The sequence below is a fragment of the Stegodyphus dumicola genome, chromosome X2 (assembly GCF_044657685.1).
Source record: "Stegodyphus dumicola isolate Sdum_Otavi_A_Nest chromosome X2, ASM4465768v1".
Classification (NCBI taxonomy): domain Eukaryota; kingdom Metazoa; phylum Arthropoda; class Arachnida; order Araneae; family Eresidae; genus Stegodyphus; species Stegodyphus dumicola.
Window position 1 is genome coordinate 50,739,117 of NC_140781.1, and position 16,987 is coordinate 50,756,103.

At 28.7% G+C, this 16,987-nt stretch overlaps 1 protein-coding gene across 1 annotated transcript in view; it reads left to right on the forward strand.

The window, feature by feature from the left end:
• Nucleotides 1–16,987, forward strand: part of LOC118191223 (uncharacterized) — a 94,400-nt gene that overhangs the window by 63,141 nt on the left and 14,272 nt on the right. Inside the window, exon 11 of the mRNA XM_035362023.2 lies at nt 1–16,987. This exon is cut by the window's right edge and continues 14,272 nt beyond it. Coding sequence (XP_035217914.2) covers nt 1–416 — 416 coding nt within the window. The 3' untranslated portion in view covers nt 417–16,987.

The following is a 16,987-nucleotide window of genomic DNA, read 5'->3' on the forward strand; positions in this document are numbered from 1 at the left end:
ATGTTGTAGCTTTGGCTGCAAGTATCATGGAGCTGACAAAAGCTTCTCGACAGGCACGGACATCAATGTGGTGTGCATTAATCACAACTGTGCTTTTTGATGTTGATCCTGATGTTGCTACTGCTCAGTTATTGCCTCCAGATATTCAAGAAAGTGAAGAAAATGGTGCTTCAGCAACTGGTGATGATCCAGTTTCAAACTCTGATTTGGCAGGTACTAAAGTTGACTGTTCTGTCAGCAAAGGAAGTGGAGAATCTAATTCAGATCAGCCGCATACAGCAACGATTGCAAGTCCTGCAAAAGAAAACAGAACCACTCCCAGTGTTGTTGTCGTTAATAAGATATGTCAGCCTTCTTTGGTGTTAGAGGGTACGCCAAATTCTCTTGTCGATAATGTGGAAAATGCTGCTTCATAATTAGCTGTGTTTTCCAACAAGTGTTAAAATTAACTGCTGTTATAGAATAAGAAATGTATGTTGTTTTAGCTCTTGGAATAATATAGAATTTTGATGTGATTTACACCTGCTTTGCAAGTATTTCGTAATAGAGTGAGAATTATGATGCAATATCTTTAATATTGCCTTGTTCCATTAAATACCCCCTTCCATGTTTTAAGAACAGAAATTTTAAGAATCATAGTACAAGTGTTATGTGTGAATGCTTCATACGTGAAGATAGTGGCAGCTATATAGCAAATAGTTGTCAATCCTCAGAAAATGTGTTTAATGAAAATTTTCATTGCAGTTAGAGTAGTTTGATGATTTTTAACTATTCATGTTGCTTAACACGAATGATGTACAGTTTTGCCTTTTAAAGATGTTATTATTCCTCCCTTTTGATGTAGTATTTTCTAAATATCTGATGGCAATTTTCTGCATTTTAAGTGATTTACTGAATTGTAAATTTTTAAATTCTTTATTTTATTTAAAGCTTAAGGCGTGTTGAATATCTGTGGCCAATATTAATATCTTGAAATTGATTTAATTGGTTTGTGTATGTAAATTACAGTTTCAGTTGTGTACAAAATAAATCAGCATTTCCTCCAAACTTTTAAAGAACTTTTTTTGTAATTTTTTTAATTATATGTATTAAATAATGAAACTTCCTTTACAATTATAATTGTTCATATCAAAATTCTGCAAACTTTGCAGTAATAATGTGCATTCAGTTTTTTATAATTATTATTTTTCCATTTATGTATATGTTTCATAATTATGTTTCTAGTTTGGGTAAAATGATGTTTTAGGACAATTTAAAGATAGTTGAATGATAAAAATGATTTAACTTCAGTTTTTTATGAATGATTTTTTCCTCTAGTTATTTCAAATGAAGCCTTATATGATTTTTCCCTCTGAGGAATGCTATTTAATCATCATCATGTAATGAAACTTTTATTTACGAAATACAAATGTAGTATGTATTTTATGGTTTAGAAACCACAGTATTATAATCAATGTCTATATCTTGTTACCAGAACAAGAGGAGCTTTCAACATGAAATTTGACTAAAAGATGCTATTCTCACTATGGAAATTAGAATAGATTTTTAAGTATGAATCAAGGCATATGCTTACATACATGCATATTACTTTTCAAACTGAAGTTAAAAATAAAAGCTCTCTGCATAATACTGTGCCTGTGTATAAGATAAGAAATCTGGAGAAATCAAACCTCCTGTTAAATCTCTGTGAAGGTTTCATTAACCTAGAATGCACGAAATAGCTATTTTTAAAAAAAAATGCAAACATGGGACATATATTGTCCCAAGTGCCATTAAGTACAAAATGTGAGATTTTGAGCAATAAATACAGAAGATCTTTTGTCACTGAATTTTTATCATAAAAAGATCTTTTTTCTGCTGATGTAACCAACTAGTCATATTTTACTATGTGTCTTAGCATACAGAATTGGACTGTGTTGGCACTAAAAGATTGCTCTATTAGAGTTCCATTGGTACTATGCATCTGTCTTGAGTGATACTAATGAATTATTATGTATTTATTTAAATAAAACGTGGGGCACAAAAGTAAAGGATTATCTTTAGAATCAGCCCATATTAAATATCTCAAATTATTTATTTTTATTTAAACAAAATTCTGCTTCTTTATATGTTTAAATTCATATTCTGTAATCATTCTCTGTCAGTAGTATAAAAGAAAAAAACAATAAGACAGGTATCCTTTTACAAGATACAGTTTTTAAAATTCAGTTCTTACCGTAACATTATTTTCTAAACTACCGAATCACAGCTTACAAAATTTGGAGAGAAATTTTTTTATGTGAAATGGAACTTCAACAATCATTGCCTCATATTGTTTTCTGAATATTTTATAATTAGGCAGTCTAACTTCATTATTTTATGCAGAGGTGTTTATTTACAAGCTTAATTCATTGATATTGATTGCTACACATAAAAGTGGCTGTAGTTTTCTAAATAAATGCAAGTCTTTAGTTAAATTTATAGTTTGTGGCATCCTCTTTTATTGCTGCAAGCTAACCAGCATACTAAAAAAATGAATTTTTAAATGCATTTGCTATTATTAGTCCGGGCAGGCAATTGAATATGCTTAAAGTATTCCAGACATTAAAATTACCATATGAGTTAATTTATTGTTCAGAATTTAGTAATTAAAATATAGTAACTGTATATGTATGTAAATCTTATGTTACCCATGTAAAAATTTTGTATTATTCATATAAGGCATGAACTTCTGCATATTCTTAGAAATAGCTTGCAAAAGATCACATTAAACTCTGATTACTTTATAAAAATGTAATAAGCTTGCATTTTCATTTTGTCCCCACCCTAAAAAAGATGGGGAGAAAAAGAAAAACACATTTATTTTTATGCACGTCAAAATGTTCATATTGCCTATTTTAATATGCTTATGTAGTTTTTTTTTTTTTTTTTTTTCTCTTTCTTTCTTCCAAAAATATCATGTTCAAGTATGTTTTTGTGAGCTAAATTATGCTAAAGTTATGCATATTTTTTTTCAATACATATTAAACCAAAGTATATATTTTTTTCAATACATATTAAATCAAAGTATATTTTCTTAAATTGTTTCAATGTTATTGTAAGTGACTGGTGTAAATCTAAGTCCATTAGCAATATTGATACAATACTTAACAACAATACTCTAGCAGTACTCAATAATAATCATTTTTAGTCAGCTGAACCTAAAATTATTTTCCTGGAATATTTGCTGCAAAAATTTGATTTCAACAGAATTTCTGGAAATTTTTTCTAGCGCATATCAATTCCAAAACATTAATTAGTAAAGTACAAAGTCCGTAATCCGGACTTGTGGGGACTTCGGCAGTTCTGGATTAGGGGCTTTTCCAGATTATAGATCATTGATTTAAATCTCGTAAGATGGCATGCAGAAATTATACAATTAAAAATATGAAATTGTAATTTTTAAAATAAAAAGCAATTATGATCTAAAGAGTATCAAAATTTACAAAAAAAAAAAAAAAAAAAAAAAAAAAAGCTTAATATTTATTTGTTTACTTTATTAAACATTTCTTTTAATGTAAGTTATTTAAGTTGCTTCATTTTTTGTGCTAATACTTTCTCTTTAATTCTATAAACAGACATAATTTCTTGTTCAGTTACAAAGTTCCACTGTTCAAGTGCTGTAATTGCTGTGTTGAGAATACTGACTGACTTGTCACTCGAAATTTTTTCATTTTCAATAACCTTTCTGTCACTTTCTTCAATATCAGAAGCAGTATTTTCTGGATACCATACTAGATTCCGGATAATGGACGTCCGGATTTCGCCGTCCGTTAATTGATTGATGATTATAGCATTGTCGACATAATGAAAAACTTCTATTATATCATCTTCATTTATTATTGCTTCTCCACATTTCTTTACAAAATCCAATAACTGGAAAATTTCACCTTTAGTTTGCGATGTCCAAAAACCTTCAAATTCACAGCTATCATCTTCATGTCCTCACCGTGAAATATGGTCGCTGGCCATAAATTATGCCAGGCATTTTTTAACGTATCTGCAGACACATCCTCCCACGATCTTGCGATGCTCCACACAGCAGATTTTATGCTAAAAATTTTCAAAAAGTCTTGAATAGTCTTGTCATTGTTCAAGAAATTTAACATAGATTTTTAAAATGCTACTTTATATATGCATTTTAACTCGTGCACTATTCCCATATCCATAGGCTGAATGGTAGACTTACAATTTGGAGGGAAGAATAATACAGCTACATTATCTTTCACTAAAACTTTAAGTGAAGTATGCGCCAAACTTTTGTCAACAATCAGGACTAATTTTGACTCGTAGGTAAACCGACTGAATTCAAATGTCGCTGAGCCTCAGGTATAAAATGATTTTCAAGCCAATCATCCATCAATGCTTGCGTCATCCTGCTCTTTTATTTGCGCAATACATAACGGGGAAAATTGTTACTCCTTTAAATGCTCGAGGTCGTGCATGTTTTCCAATTACGAAAAGTTTGCACTTGTGCGTTCATGCAGCATTTGCGTATGCTAAATTTGTTAGTCTCACTTTGGATTCTTTGACACCAGTTGGAGCCTTTTCTGTAGAGGTTGTCAAGGTATTTCGCAGTACATATTGCCAGAAAAGACCAGTTTCATCAGTGTTGTAAATTTGTTCTGGAGATAATTGTTCACTAGTAATGAGTTCAATGAATTCATCTGCAAATTGTTCAGCAGCTTCAGTATCAGCTAAAGCTTTATCATCTGAAATTTTTGTCTTATACCATGGCGATTTTTAAATTTGGTTAACCAAACTATCGAATATGTGCACTCAGTGTTTAAGTTCCTTTCTTCATGAAATATATTGGCTTGAGGCATTAGCATTGGACCCGTCAATGGCACGCCCTCGCTGCAACACTGTCTGACCCATTCAATCATCACTTTTAGCATAACGAACCCTTTTTCTGTTATTCATTGCAAGTGGGGTGTCTGAATCCACAAAATATCCAAAAAGTTCATTTTTCTTTTTGCTTATGTCGTATACAGTTGACTTTTCAATGTCATACTCCTCGCATAATTTTGAGACAGATATGCCTTTATCCATCTTTTGCAGCAATTCCACTTTTTGTTTGATGGACATCGACACATACTTTCGCTCTGTAGATCCTTTGGCAGCTCCAGAATTGGAAACTCTTTTTGACATAATTGAAAGTTCAAGCTTCATTTTTATAAAATTGTTCTAACAGTCTGCAAAAAATAATAAGCCGGATCCAATTAGAAGATTAAGGAACAGCGCAATCCGCAACATTAACTGAAATGCCTTAGAATCCGTAAAGATAATTTTAGCCTAGCTTATACCGTCCGTTATACACTAAACGCGCATGCGTAAAGCATACCCCCCAAAAAAAGTTTGTGGCTTTGAGGTCCGGATTACGGACTTTTTACTGTATTCAACATGCTTTAAAATTTTGTTTATTCACAATGCATTTTTCATTAGGATGTACTTGCACTGGTAGTGATTTTATTCAGTATTTTAATGCATTCATTAATAGGATGAATATTAATGCTGATTATTTTTATTTGATTCTGTTTTAAAATATCTTCATTTTATTTATGGGCAATGCAAATGTAAACATGTTTGATATCCTTTACTGGAGTGTCCACTATGTATTGTTGTTTGTTATGTATGTGTAAAGAAAAATAATGCTAAATTATGCAATTCTTCTAATAAGTAATTGAAAGCAACAAATGATTCTCTTAGCACAAATATTTTCTATTATTAATTACCATTTGAAATAGTTAAAAAATGTATATAGCTTAGCACCCTTTAAAATTGTAAATTGTTAAGAATTTCTTGATAACATGACACTTTATTAGACATATGTTGTTCTACTTGCCTTTGAAGTTCCTGTATATTGATATCATAAACACATTTCCAATATCTCCCTTTTTCTTGGCTGTTAGCCTCTGTCATATGGCAGGGTGGGAGAACTGCATGTTTGGCAACAATTGAATATGGTATTTGACTTCTTGCAATAATGAATGGAAGTCTTGTGATAAGTAGAAATTAGCCTTAAATAATTATACTTGTTTATGTGATGGAATTTTAATTTCACTTGGATTAAAGTATTGTCATATAGATATATATATATGTATATATTCCTTTTTTTTTCTTTAAAGAAGATATCTTAATTTTGGTGTACTTAAGTGCCTAATTAATTAGTGAGGTCATGAAATGTCAGATGATTCACAGTTCAAGACCTGCAAATGTATATGCAAATTTTTATTTCTTTTGAGCTGGAAGGGGATGTGAATTGCAAAGATATGCTGTTTCCTTTTAATATGAATATAATGAAAGGCACAGCTGTTTTGTGAAGTTTTATCAATCATAATGCTGTGATTGTATTTGTGAACTTTCAATTTTATTAATTATCATTTGAAACTTGTTCTCTTTCATTGGAAAAGTGTTACAATAACATTTCTAAAATGTTTAAAAAATATTCCTGCATTTGCTGTGCTAATGTAGGACATGCAGTCTTCTTCCCCAGCATTTTAATGTTTTTTTATATTCATCTGACATTTATTTTTCATAATTTTCTGTTAATTTGTGAATGATTGCCTTCTATATGTTATTCCTATAATTGTAAGCATACTAACAAAAAATACTTGCTGTAAAAAGTGCACATTATTGGTATTGATAAATCAAGAATTTTATCCTCTGCACAAAATATAATGGATAAAAGAATTTTCAGCCCATTAAGCATGTGTAATTTTTTGGGGGGGGGATAGTTAATTTTAAAATATTTATAAATTTTGTATTTCAGGGACCACAAAGCAGTATTTCTTTCAACAAACTTTTGTCTTTATATTGTTCTTTCTGTGATAATATAGGGAAATCATAACTGATTAAAGATATAGTTTTTAACTTAATAGGTTATTATTCATTATTTGATTATGGCAAAGCACTCTAGGTCTATCTGCTTTTCTAAATAGGTAAAATATTATTCATCAAAATATCATCTGTATATTTTAGTCAGAAATTTTTATTTGTCCCCACATTATTGGTAAAAAGAGAAACAATATCTGTGCACTTTAGCAGTTTGCCAATTTGTAGGGTTTCTATGCTTTCAAATTCATGTAAGAAAAAATAAAGTATAAGAGAATTTGTATGTGTGTATATGTGTACCATACATGATTTTACCGTTACTCAGTTTTACATTTAAACTGAGCATAATGTATATCTTTTTGTGCTGCTTCTAAAAATTCTTTTTCATCCTTTTCTTAATTTTAATTCATATATTGTGTTTCACAAAGTGAATAGTTTGTTGAGATTTTTATTTTGTAAGTAATTCTGTGTCATACGTTTTTGGAGAAGGCAGCAAGGATTTATGAGTTCTCTATATCTGGGACCACCAGTGCAATTTTTATTTAATGTTTATATTTCTTTTTTATATTTTTATTTTATCTGTGATATTTAATGTAAAAAAGTGATTAACTGATAAATTTCTACTAAATAAGTCATTTTATGTTGCCTTTTTTTATTTTCTTAAAAATATATGAGCCTCAAGGTGCAAATGTTGTTTGCTTTTGTATAAGTTTGTTGAACTTCTTTTATGGATTTTATTGATGTAGTTATATTTTTTCTGTAGAGAATTGTATAGATATTTATTTTTAATTATGCTGCAGTTTTAAAAATTTTAATCATGATAAAAGGCTGTGTCATCTTTTAAGCCATTTAAGAATGGGTTAAATTTTCCGGTTTTAACATGAAAAAGAATATCTTAGTGATAGTTCATATATAATTATGATAATGGCATGAAATCGGTATTGAAAAATTTTCATGCATGCTCATATATTTTTAGGCATTTTTTTATGCTCAAGCCTTTTGTGTTTGTTGGTGATACTGCTTTTCTTTCTTTAGTACAATAATGTGCAATGCCTCTAGCACACATTCCCATATCATTATTTCATAATGCATAATTTTTATTACATTTTCGGTGTTCATTGCTCAAAGATGCACATAAACTATAATGGTTGTAGTTGCAAATAGGCACGATATAAAATTATCATAATAGCATGATTCTGAGCATAAAATTTGTAAAACTTATGTGTACTATGTAAAACATCTGCTGCTAATAGTTACTTTTATCAGATACAGTTGGTTGTGATCTTTCTTTATAAATGCTTTGATGTTTTAATGACAGTACTTGTTCTGCATGTTGATACCACATTTTAGATTTCGTGTTAATCTTGCATGTGAGAAGTATAGTGTCACATGTAGGAATTAAGCTGTGATGAAGAGCAAAATTAGAATGGGTTTTCCTATTAACAGTTATTAATCAGTGTTTAAAAATATGCTCTTCATATTTATTAGTATGTTTGTTCTCTGCTTTGCCAGGAACAATATAATATCTCTGTTCTATGCTTTCTAGTAAAAGTTATATCTCAGTGATATACAAATATATATCTTTGATTTTTTTTTTTTTTAATTCAGTATGTGACTCTTAGGTGCATTGAAAACAATGCATTCTTTATTTATTGTTCTTATTGTGAATGAATACAGATTCATGCAATTTCTTAGTCATAAATAGTGCTTCATGTTTTATAAAAAGTGTGACTAACTGATAGAGCTTTCACATTTATCTTTGCAGTAAAGTAAAACACCATGTGTACATTTTGCTGTTCTTCTCCATTGAAATTTATTTTGTAATTTGTTTTTTCTAGTCATTCGCACAAAAAATATAGAACAAAGTCTGTGCTTATCGTGAAGTGTATTTTTACATGTATATTAGTGTACATGAAAATGTTGGGGATTTAATTTTTAAAAATGAAATGTATTAATTGTTTAGATAGGAATAGTTATTTACCTAAATAGCACTATAATCACTAATCTGTTTTATATTACCAGCTGATGCAAGCTTATTGGAGTGTTTATATTTAAATTATCTTCCCAACTTTTACTTGTACACTTTATAATGCATCCACAGTGTTCTTGCTGAATACTAACACTAGTCTGTCCATTTCATAGTGATGGTTAGATAGTACAAAACAATTAGCAGGTGCCCTTTAAACTCAAATGTTTGTTGTATTCGATATTGTATACGTGAGCTTATGATTCCTATTGTGTATTACTCCATGTTAATGGAGCTGTTGTGTAATGATTAGTGATAATAGGGTGTTGTACATCTTTATATGCATACCACTGACATACTTCTGAAAAGAAGAATAGGTGGATTCACAAGTGCTCATCCAAATGTGAATTGCATTATTACGAATGTGGTTATAATGTATGCATGTATATTTTTTAATATATTTAATGATGCAATACGATTCTATGCACTTTTCATATCCTTGATGTTATTTTTATGTTGTTTAATTATACTTGATGTTATGAAATTAATTAGTGTATTGTTCTTTATATTGTGTATGTGAAGGTTTTAATATTATTTTAATTAAAAATATTAATTGTTTGTAAAGAATTTTTATTTATTTATTTATATTATTTTTCAGTTTTACTTTGTTTTATGGTGTATGTGGGAAGTGACACTTGTTTCAAATTAAAATTCCTTGTACATATTGTACCTTCATAATATTTTCTAGTCTCACTGCATTTCTACAGTATTTGCTGAAAGCATGTATGTTGCTGTGCTTTTAGGGAACTGTTTTTTGAGCATTGGTATTAGCATGACAGCATAATTAAATGCTTTAAATTATTGTACTCTAGAAATGTTTTAGCATTATATATCAAATGCCTAACTGACAAAGGAGATTTTATAGTTCTTAGTGAAAGGTGTTAAAATTCAATGGTATAAAATAACTAATTATGATATATTCACCTTTTTCAGATAGAGATGTATAAAGAAAGGCACATAGATTAAACTGAAATTAAAATAAAACTGATGTTGACTATATTAAAAGCACTATCTTTCTGTGAAGCTATTTGTAAAATGGTATAAAATTTCCTTATTTCATTGGACTTTGCACCTTTTACCTAAGATTTAATGTTTTATTATCTGTAGAAGCTGAATACATTACTGGAAAGAGCCTTTACAACTCTGGCATAGATTTCTTTTTTTCATTGCAATTGTTCTCAGGTGACTGAATTGAACCTTTTTGCTATGGTAAATATTTTATTAATATCTCTGACTTCAATTGTGAATGGTAGTATGAAGTACTTACCATTTTTATGGTGTCTCTAGTGTAAGTGGTAGGTGAATGCCATCCATGTTTTACATGTGTATGTAGCACAGTTCCATTTTCCTCACGCCTGCCAAGTTCCCTTAATAATATAAATTAGTCTGGTAAAATCTATTTTCGTACCTCTAAATGGACTAGTTTAGTAATTAAGGGTGCAGCTTTGGATGTTCACTTCCCAAAGGTCATAAAGAGTGAAAACTTAATGCACAAAGTGAACCTATTTTTTACTGCAGTACTTATTGAAGTTCAGGTAGATGCTAGAATGATTCCATAAACATTTCAACTATACATATGTAATGATGTGTTATGCTGTGAAATAATTTTTAGGAAGCTTTGTAATACATGTATGTAGGTATACTTGGTACTACAAACCTGGTGTATGTTAGGCTATTACTCATGAATACCTTTCTCTTTCTATTCCGAAGACTGATTTTCTTCCCTTTTTTTATATATATATAAAAAAAAAAAAGAATTTTTGTCCCCTTTTTTAAAAAAAAAATTTTTTTCAAACCTCTAATGTATTTATTTATGTGTATATTTTTTCCCCTAATCTTTTTCACATGTTTTACAGTATTGTGAATGTCATTTTGATAAAAAAAATGTAGCTCAACATATCTTAACTGTGTAGCTGTTCATAGGCATCCCTTCATTTACTTAATGAACTTTTCTCTTTCTTAAATGATTCTATGCAATTTAAACTCATTATATGAAAAGGATTCTACTTCGAAAATGTTTTACTGTATTTACATTTTTTCAATAGAGTTTATCTATTTAAAAAAAAAATAAATAAAACAAACAGTTGTAGGTAATTTCTGTAGTTTATTCTCTAGTTTACTCGGAAATAATACATTTTATACCTATACATATATGTATGTATGCATATTACTTGCATATATACATGTGTGTTGATTTGACTAACTTCTGAGTGTTTTTAATTAGCTGATGTAGAACTTTGGTGGTAGTTTTTTAAAAAAAATCATTGCTTGTTCTTGTAAAACTGTTGTCTTTCTTGTTCAGCTCTAAAAATACAGTTAATATACAATATGTTTGTGTATACTCATTAGTATTTTTGTCAAATACTTTAAAAATAGTATAGCTTATAATTTATGCACATCTATGATTTTAACTAAAAATGGCATTATTCTTGTTATGAGATGTTTATTACTATCTGTGTTTCATGTTAATAATATGCATATTTATGATAATTTTTATTAATTTTCCCCTATTTCTAGTTGGTCATGAATTTTTCATTTATTTAAGAAAGGGTGGTATTTTATTATATTTAATAATAATAAAACTTTTATAACTATGGGATGTCATAATACGATTAAAATGTTAATTTTTTAGACTGCTAGCATCTTTCTTTTTGAATCTATAAAATTCAAACTACGTTTAAGATTACTTCATTTCGCATGATATTTGGTGATGAAAAGTATTGTCTTTCGTATTTGCACTAAAATGTTAATTTCTTAGTCGGATTATATTTTGGGAGTAGTGTTTTGTTGTTGTAATCAATCATTAAATGATAATTGTCTTGGTTACTATTATATTATTATTTTCAATAACATCTGAAAAATTGTATTGGCTACATTATGAGCAAACTGTGGAATTTCTTTGAAACACATCTTTTAACAGTATTATGGTTTTTCTAATGAGCTGTGTTTCCTTTTACTATTTTGAATGAGATGGAATTTATGACCTTGAATATTGTATTGCAGCCATATTTATCTTTGAACTGCTTTGCTTCAAAAACATGGGACCAATTCCAGTCATTTTTAATGTCCAACCAACCATGTTGAAATAGTTTTGAATAACGTATAAGGATTTTCATAACAATATTAATAAGTTGATAAAGTGCATAATACTCAGAGATATTTTTTAAATTGGAATACAGAAGCAAAACTATGCATTTCCTCCACCTTTTTCTATGCAATTATGTGAATGCAATGCTAGTTGTACGAGTCTTATTTTATTTCTAAAATAATGTGCAACATTTTATTAATCATAAAATAAAAGTAACTCGTATGTCTATGGTTTATAGAAGAGTTGAATTCCTATAAAAAGCAATAATTGCACATTGCATACATAATACTATATGGTGTAGTAATTACTCTCTTTACTTTTTTGTGCTGTTTTATAAATTAGCTAACAATTGTTTAAATGAATTGTTTAGAATGCTAAAAAGGTTTTGATAGCATAAGGTCGCATATGCTTTTGTTCATAAATCTGTAATGTATCATACAGAGCTAATAATATGTAATTTTATAGAAATTTGTATTGGTATTTACTTACTTCTATTAAAGTGCAGTTTCTTGAGCAGCTAAATTGTGATTTCTTCTATCATAATATTTCAAAAAATTGTATAATATATTTGTACTTGTTGGCTCAGAAATCCTTATTACAGAGTTTCTAAAATAAAAGTTGCTATGTTACTTTTATTTCATTTTTAAAAAGAAAGTAAAAATTTTTATTATTTCATTTTGCATGAAGCATAAGTTTTAGAACATGTTTTCTGTTTCATTAAGATTTACTGCCATTACAGCTCTTTTTTTGGGAAGGGGGAGGAGAGAGAAATCAGTATCTGTTATTTATACTGTTGTTCACGAAAGTGGCTGCAGGATTTATTTCCTTTTGATCATGACCATATATTTCCAGTTAGAAAACTTCGTAAAATACAGTAGGTGTTTTGTTAAAATAATTTAAATGCTTTGGATGATAAGGTTCTGAAAGTATAAAATTTGATTTTTCATGTAGTTCCCTAGAGCAAAAAGTCTTGTTGTAAAATATTCATTATGCTTACAAATTACAAAATGTTTCACACTGTTCTTCATTGCCTAGTGATTTCAAGAAGATTTTCCTATTTAGGGAGAACTGGAAAACAAAAGTTAGATTCCTGTGCTTATTTCTGACTGAAAATTAATACCCCCTGCCCCCAAATTGTAGCTGGAGCTGTAACACAATTACTTGTTTTGTTAATTAACCTCTCTCCGCTATGTAAACATTTGTATCAGATTTATAGTTGCTTAGTAAAAATATAAAGTTAACATATCTTTTCAAATTTTACATGTGAAGATATGAAACTTTTTGTAAGGAATAATAAAACCTAGCATAACAAATACTTTACTAAACGGAATTTTTGCTGTATGGAGGCTATAATGAAAAACCAGATTTTATATCTTCAAGAAGCTTCCAATCACATGTCGATGCTAATTTCATAAAATTCTTTTTCATATTTAAGAAAACTCATCTGTTGGATATGTATGTTTGATTATCAGTATTTCATCAAATAAAAGCCTGTAATTATTTTTGAATACACTATGTATGATTATTTCATTTGTACCTAAAACAAAGTAGTAAGCATAATTTGAATTGTATGACATTTAATGCAGCAGAAAAAAATTACATATGTGCATTTTTAAAGCAGTTGCATGTTATGAAAAGTTTCTAAACAGCATTTTGAATTACTAATCATTTTATACTTCATTAGTATGTAATATATTTACTTAATTTTAACTTTTTTATTGTGTTATTTATACAATTTCGTAATATTAATTTATTTTGCATTGTGTATCATTATGTTATACATATATATGTCTTTATATATTTTATATTTATTAATTTTACTCATAACTGATACAGTTCTGAAGTTGGTATTTAAATGTTCAGTTATGCAATAAATTTTTCATTTATTTTTAAAAATATATATATATACAAAGTTATTTGTAAATATTTAAAAATTATTTTTTAAATAAGAATAATGTAATGTTTTATTCTAACTTGGCTCTCATTTCGGGATTTATTTTATCAGACATAGTTAATATTCCGAGAATTGTACCAAAAACAAAGTAGTGAAACAATTAAATGCTGCATCTGTGAATTCAAAATGGGGGGGGGAAAATGCATCTGAAATGTACAGTTTTAAAGGTATCTATGTTTCTGTTTCACTTTGACTTTTTATATGTGAACTTATTTATTTTGATACTTAATTTTTTTAATTTATTTATTTTTCCTTTCAGACCATTAGACATTAGCACTCATAAACAAATTCTTTAATTATTGTCAAATACAAGGGTAAATTTCACTTTATGTTGTAATTTGCATCCATCTTGATAAGCCAGTGAGTGTGCTTAAGTGTAGTATTAATAAGAATGGTGAATCATAAACAAATTCTTTAATTATTATCAAATACAAGGGTAAATTTCACTTTATGTTGTAATTTGCATCCATCTTGATAAGCCAGTGAGTGTGCTTAAGTGTAATATTAATAAGAATGGTGAAGAGTGTTATTTATTTTGTGTATTGTAGTAGTTCTTGTAGTTACTTTTTTATACAAGTGCTTTGTATAAGCAATGTCTGGATATGTATACTGTGATAAATATTTAAAAAATTATCTGCACAAAAGATACAATTCTGTAGAAAATATGTCAGTTGATAATACTGATGATGTTATAGTGTTCTTATTTTGCAGATATATTTTAGTTTTGATTGTAGTCATTCATTTAATATTGTGATACTCTATTGCTAATTCACTAGAAGTTATTTCTTTTAGTCAAATATTAAATGCGGTGCATATTTTAAAAGTGAACAGCTCTCAGCACAAGGGCATACAAAAAATCTTTTGATGTTGAAGTCTTAGCTTTGCCAGAAGTTTTATAAGTTGCAGGAAGGAAGTACAAAAAGAAAGCAATACGACTTTCTTTTTAAATGTTTCTTGGTAATTTTTGTAAATTATTATGCATTAAATTGTATATAGTTTTGGATATTGATACATTCATATTTTAGCTATTGTAATAGTTAATTTATCAGAAATATAGACCTTGGTTGAAACCTAGGTCTGTATTTTTGATGTTGAATGTTTTTGCAGAATCCTTTCGGTATGATTAAAATCATTACTTTATAAAAATGCAAATCATGCTCTTGTATGGTAGCAGAGGCATATTGTATCGTGAGAGATTATTTTTCAAAATCATTCAAGCATGATACATTGCAGACAGAAATTCAAGTAAGTTATGCTGCAATCTTTATATCTACCTACTTTTTAAAGAATTTTCAATCAAATATATATATATATAATTTATAAATATGATGTAACAGCTGATTGTTTCCCTGCAAGTTTTAAGCAAAATGATAGGAAAATGCTTTTTTTTTTTTTTTTTCCTCAATAATTGATGGTGATTTGATTGTATTTTCCAAGTATCATTTGAAGGAAATTTGTTAAAAGTGTTTGAATTCATCTGCTGTAACATGGAGTAATTTTTTAATCTTAATATATACTGTTATTATGAAAAGGCAGACATTTTATTGGACGGTCCATTTATTCAGCAGTCGTATTTGGTTTGTCTGCCTAAGAGGGGGATGTCTTCGTGGAGGACTTTCTAAGGAAAACTGGCTCGTGTGCATGTTACACATGGGGAAAATCACAAAAACGCCCCATGCAATCAGCCCATTCACCTGGAGTTAAACCCAGCTTGAACTACCAGTGTTAAAGACTTTGCTGGTTGGCCACTGGTGGGCCCTCAGCAGTCATATAATAAATATAATATCAGTTTAATCAATAAGTGACTTAATGTAACAATTCCATGCTAATAGATATTTTATTAAATGCAAATTTCTATGGTTGACTGCTTATTTATTTTTTTAAAAATCTTAAGTTAATTGAAGATATGTTGTTTTTGTTTTTGTGATGTTCTATAATTTTTATCGGCAATTACGATTGAACTGCTCCTATTAAAGTGTCATCATATACATTTTTATAGCTTCAGAAAACACTTCTTCATTTTCACAATATCATTTGATTAAGATGTTGGTCCTTTACCTTGACACAAACATTCCTAACAGCAGAATTTTTCATCGTTGGTTGAAGAATTGAAATGCCTCCATCAGTTAGGCAAACACAAAAGTAATTGAAGAACAAAATCCATTTTGACTCATTTAATTAAAAAAAAAAAAAAGAAATGGTTATTTTAATGAGAAATTATATCGTAAACCAAAAACATTTAATTTAAACAAAAATATTACTGTTTTCCTTTCTTCATTTGGGAGTAAACCAACTTTAATATCAGTTAAAAAAATTTTTTTAAAATGATTTTGAATCTCTTTCCCTTCTTCACATGAATTCAGCCAAGTAAGATTCCATGTAGTATTACTATTATTGATGATGCTGTTCCTCGATGTTTTTTGCATCAAATGCCTTCTGTAAAATACAGTTTCATATCATGATTTTTTACAAAAGTTGTGTTAGCATCCAAAATTTTTCTTTCTTCCCCTCTTTTTTTATTAAATGATGTGGCTTGTTTCTTCATTGTAGTCGAGCCCCAATTTTTCATCATAATTTAGTATATTAGAATCCTGGTAAAATAATCAAGTTAGGTTGGTTGTTAGAAATCTGGAGAATGATTGGAAATGATTAGTGTGTCAATGATGGTGACCCATGCTTTATCACATGTGTCCAGCTAAAGTGCCAGATTATTTGTCTTTATAACATCATAAAATGGGCTGTTAAACAATGCTAAGCAAGTATCTCCTTTATGCTTTAAGAAATATATAATCTCAAAAGGTATCTTCACGAATCATAGCTTAAGGTGAATTTGATAATATAATACCACATTTCCAACCTAAGTTTTTAGCAGCACTGAAATACTGTATTAACATGCATGTTCCCCTTTTTATTGCTAATTTTATAGTACAAAAATCGAGAGGAGGAAATTTTGCAAATGATTTCATTTCTGAAGGACACAATTTCAGTAAGAATTTAACTAATGAAAAGAAAACTATTGTTAAATACCACAATATTATTTGTTTAAAAGAAACCCACACTGTAACAA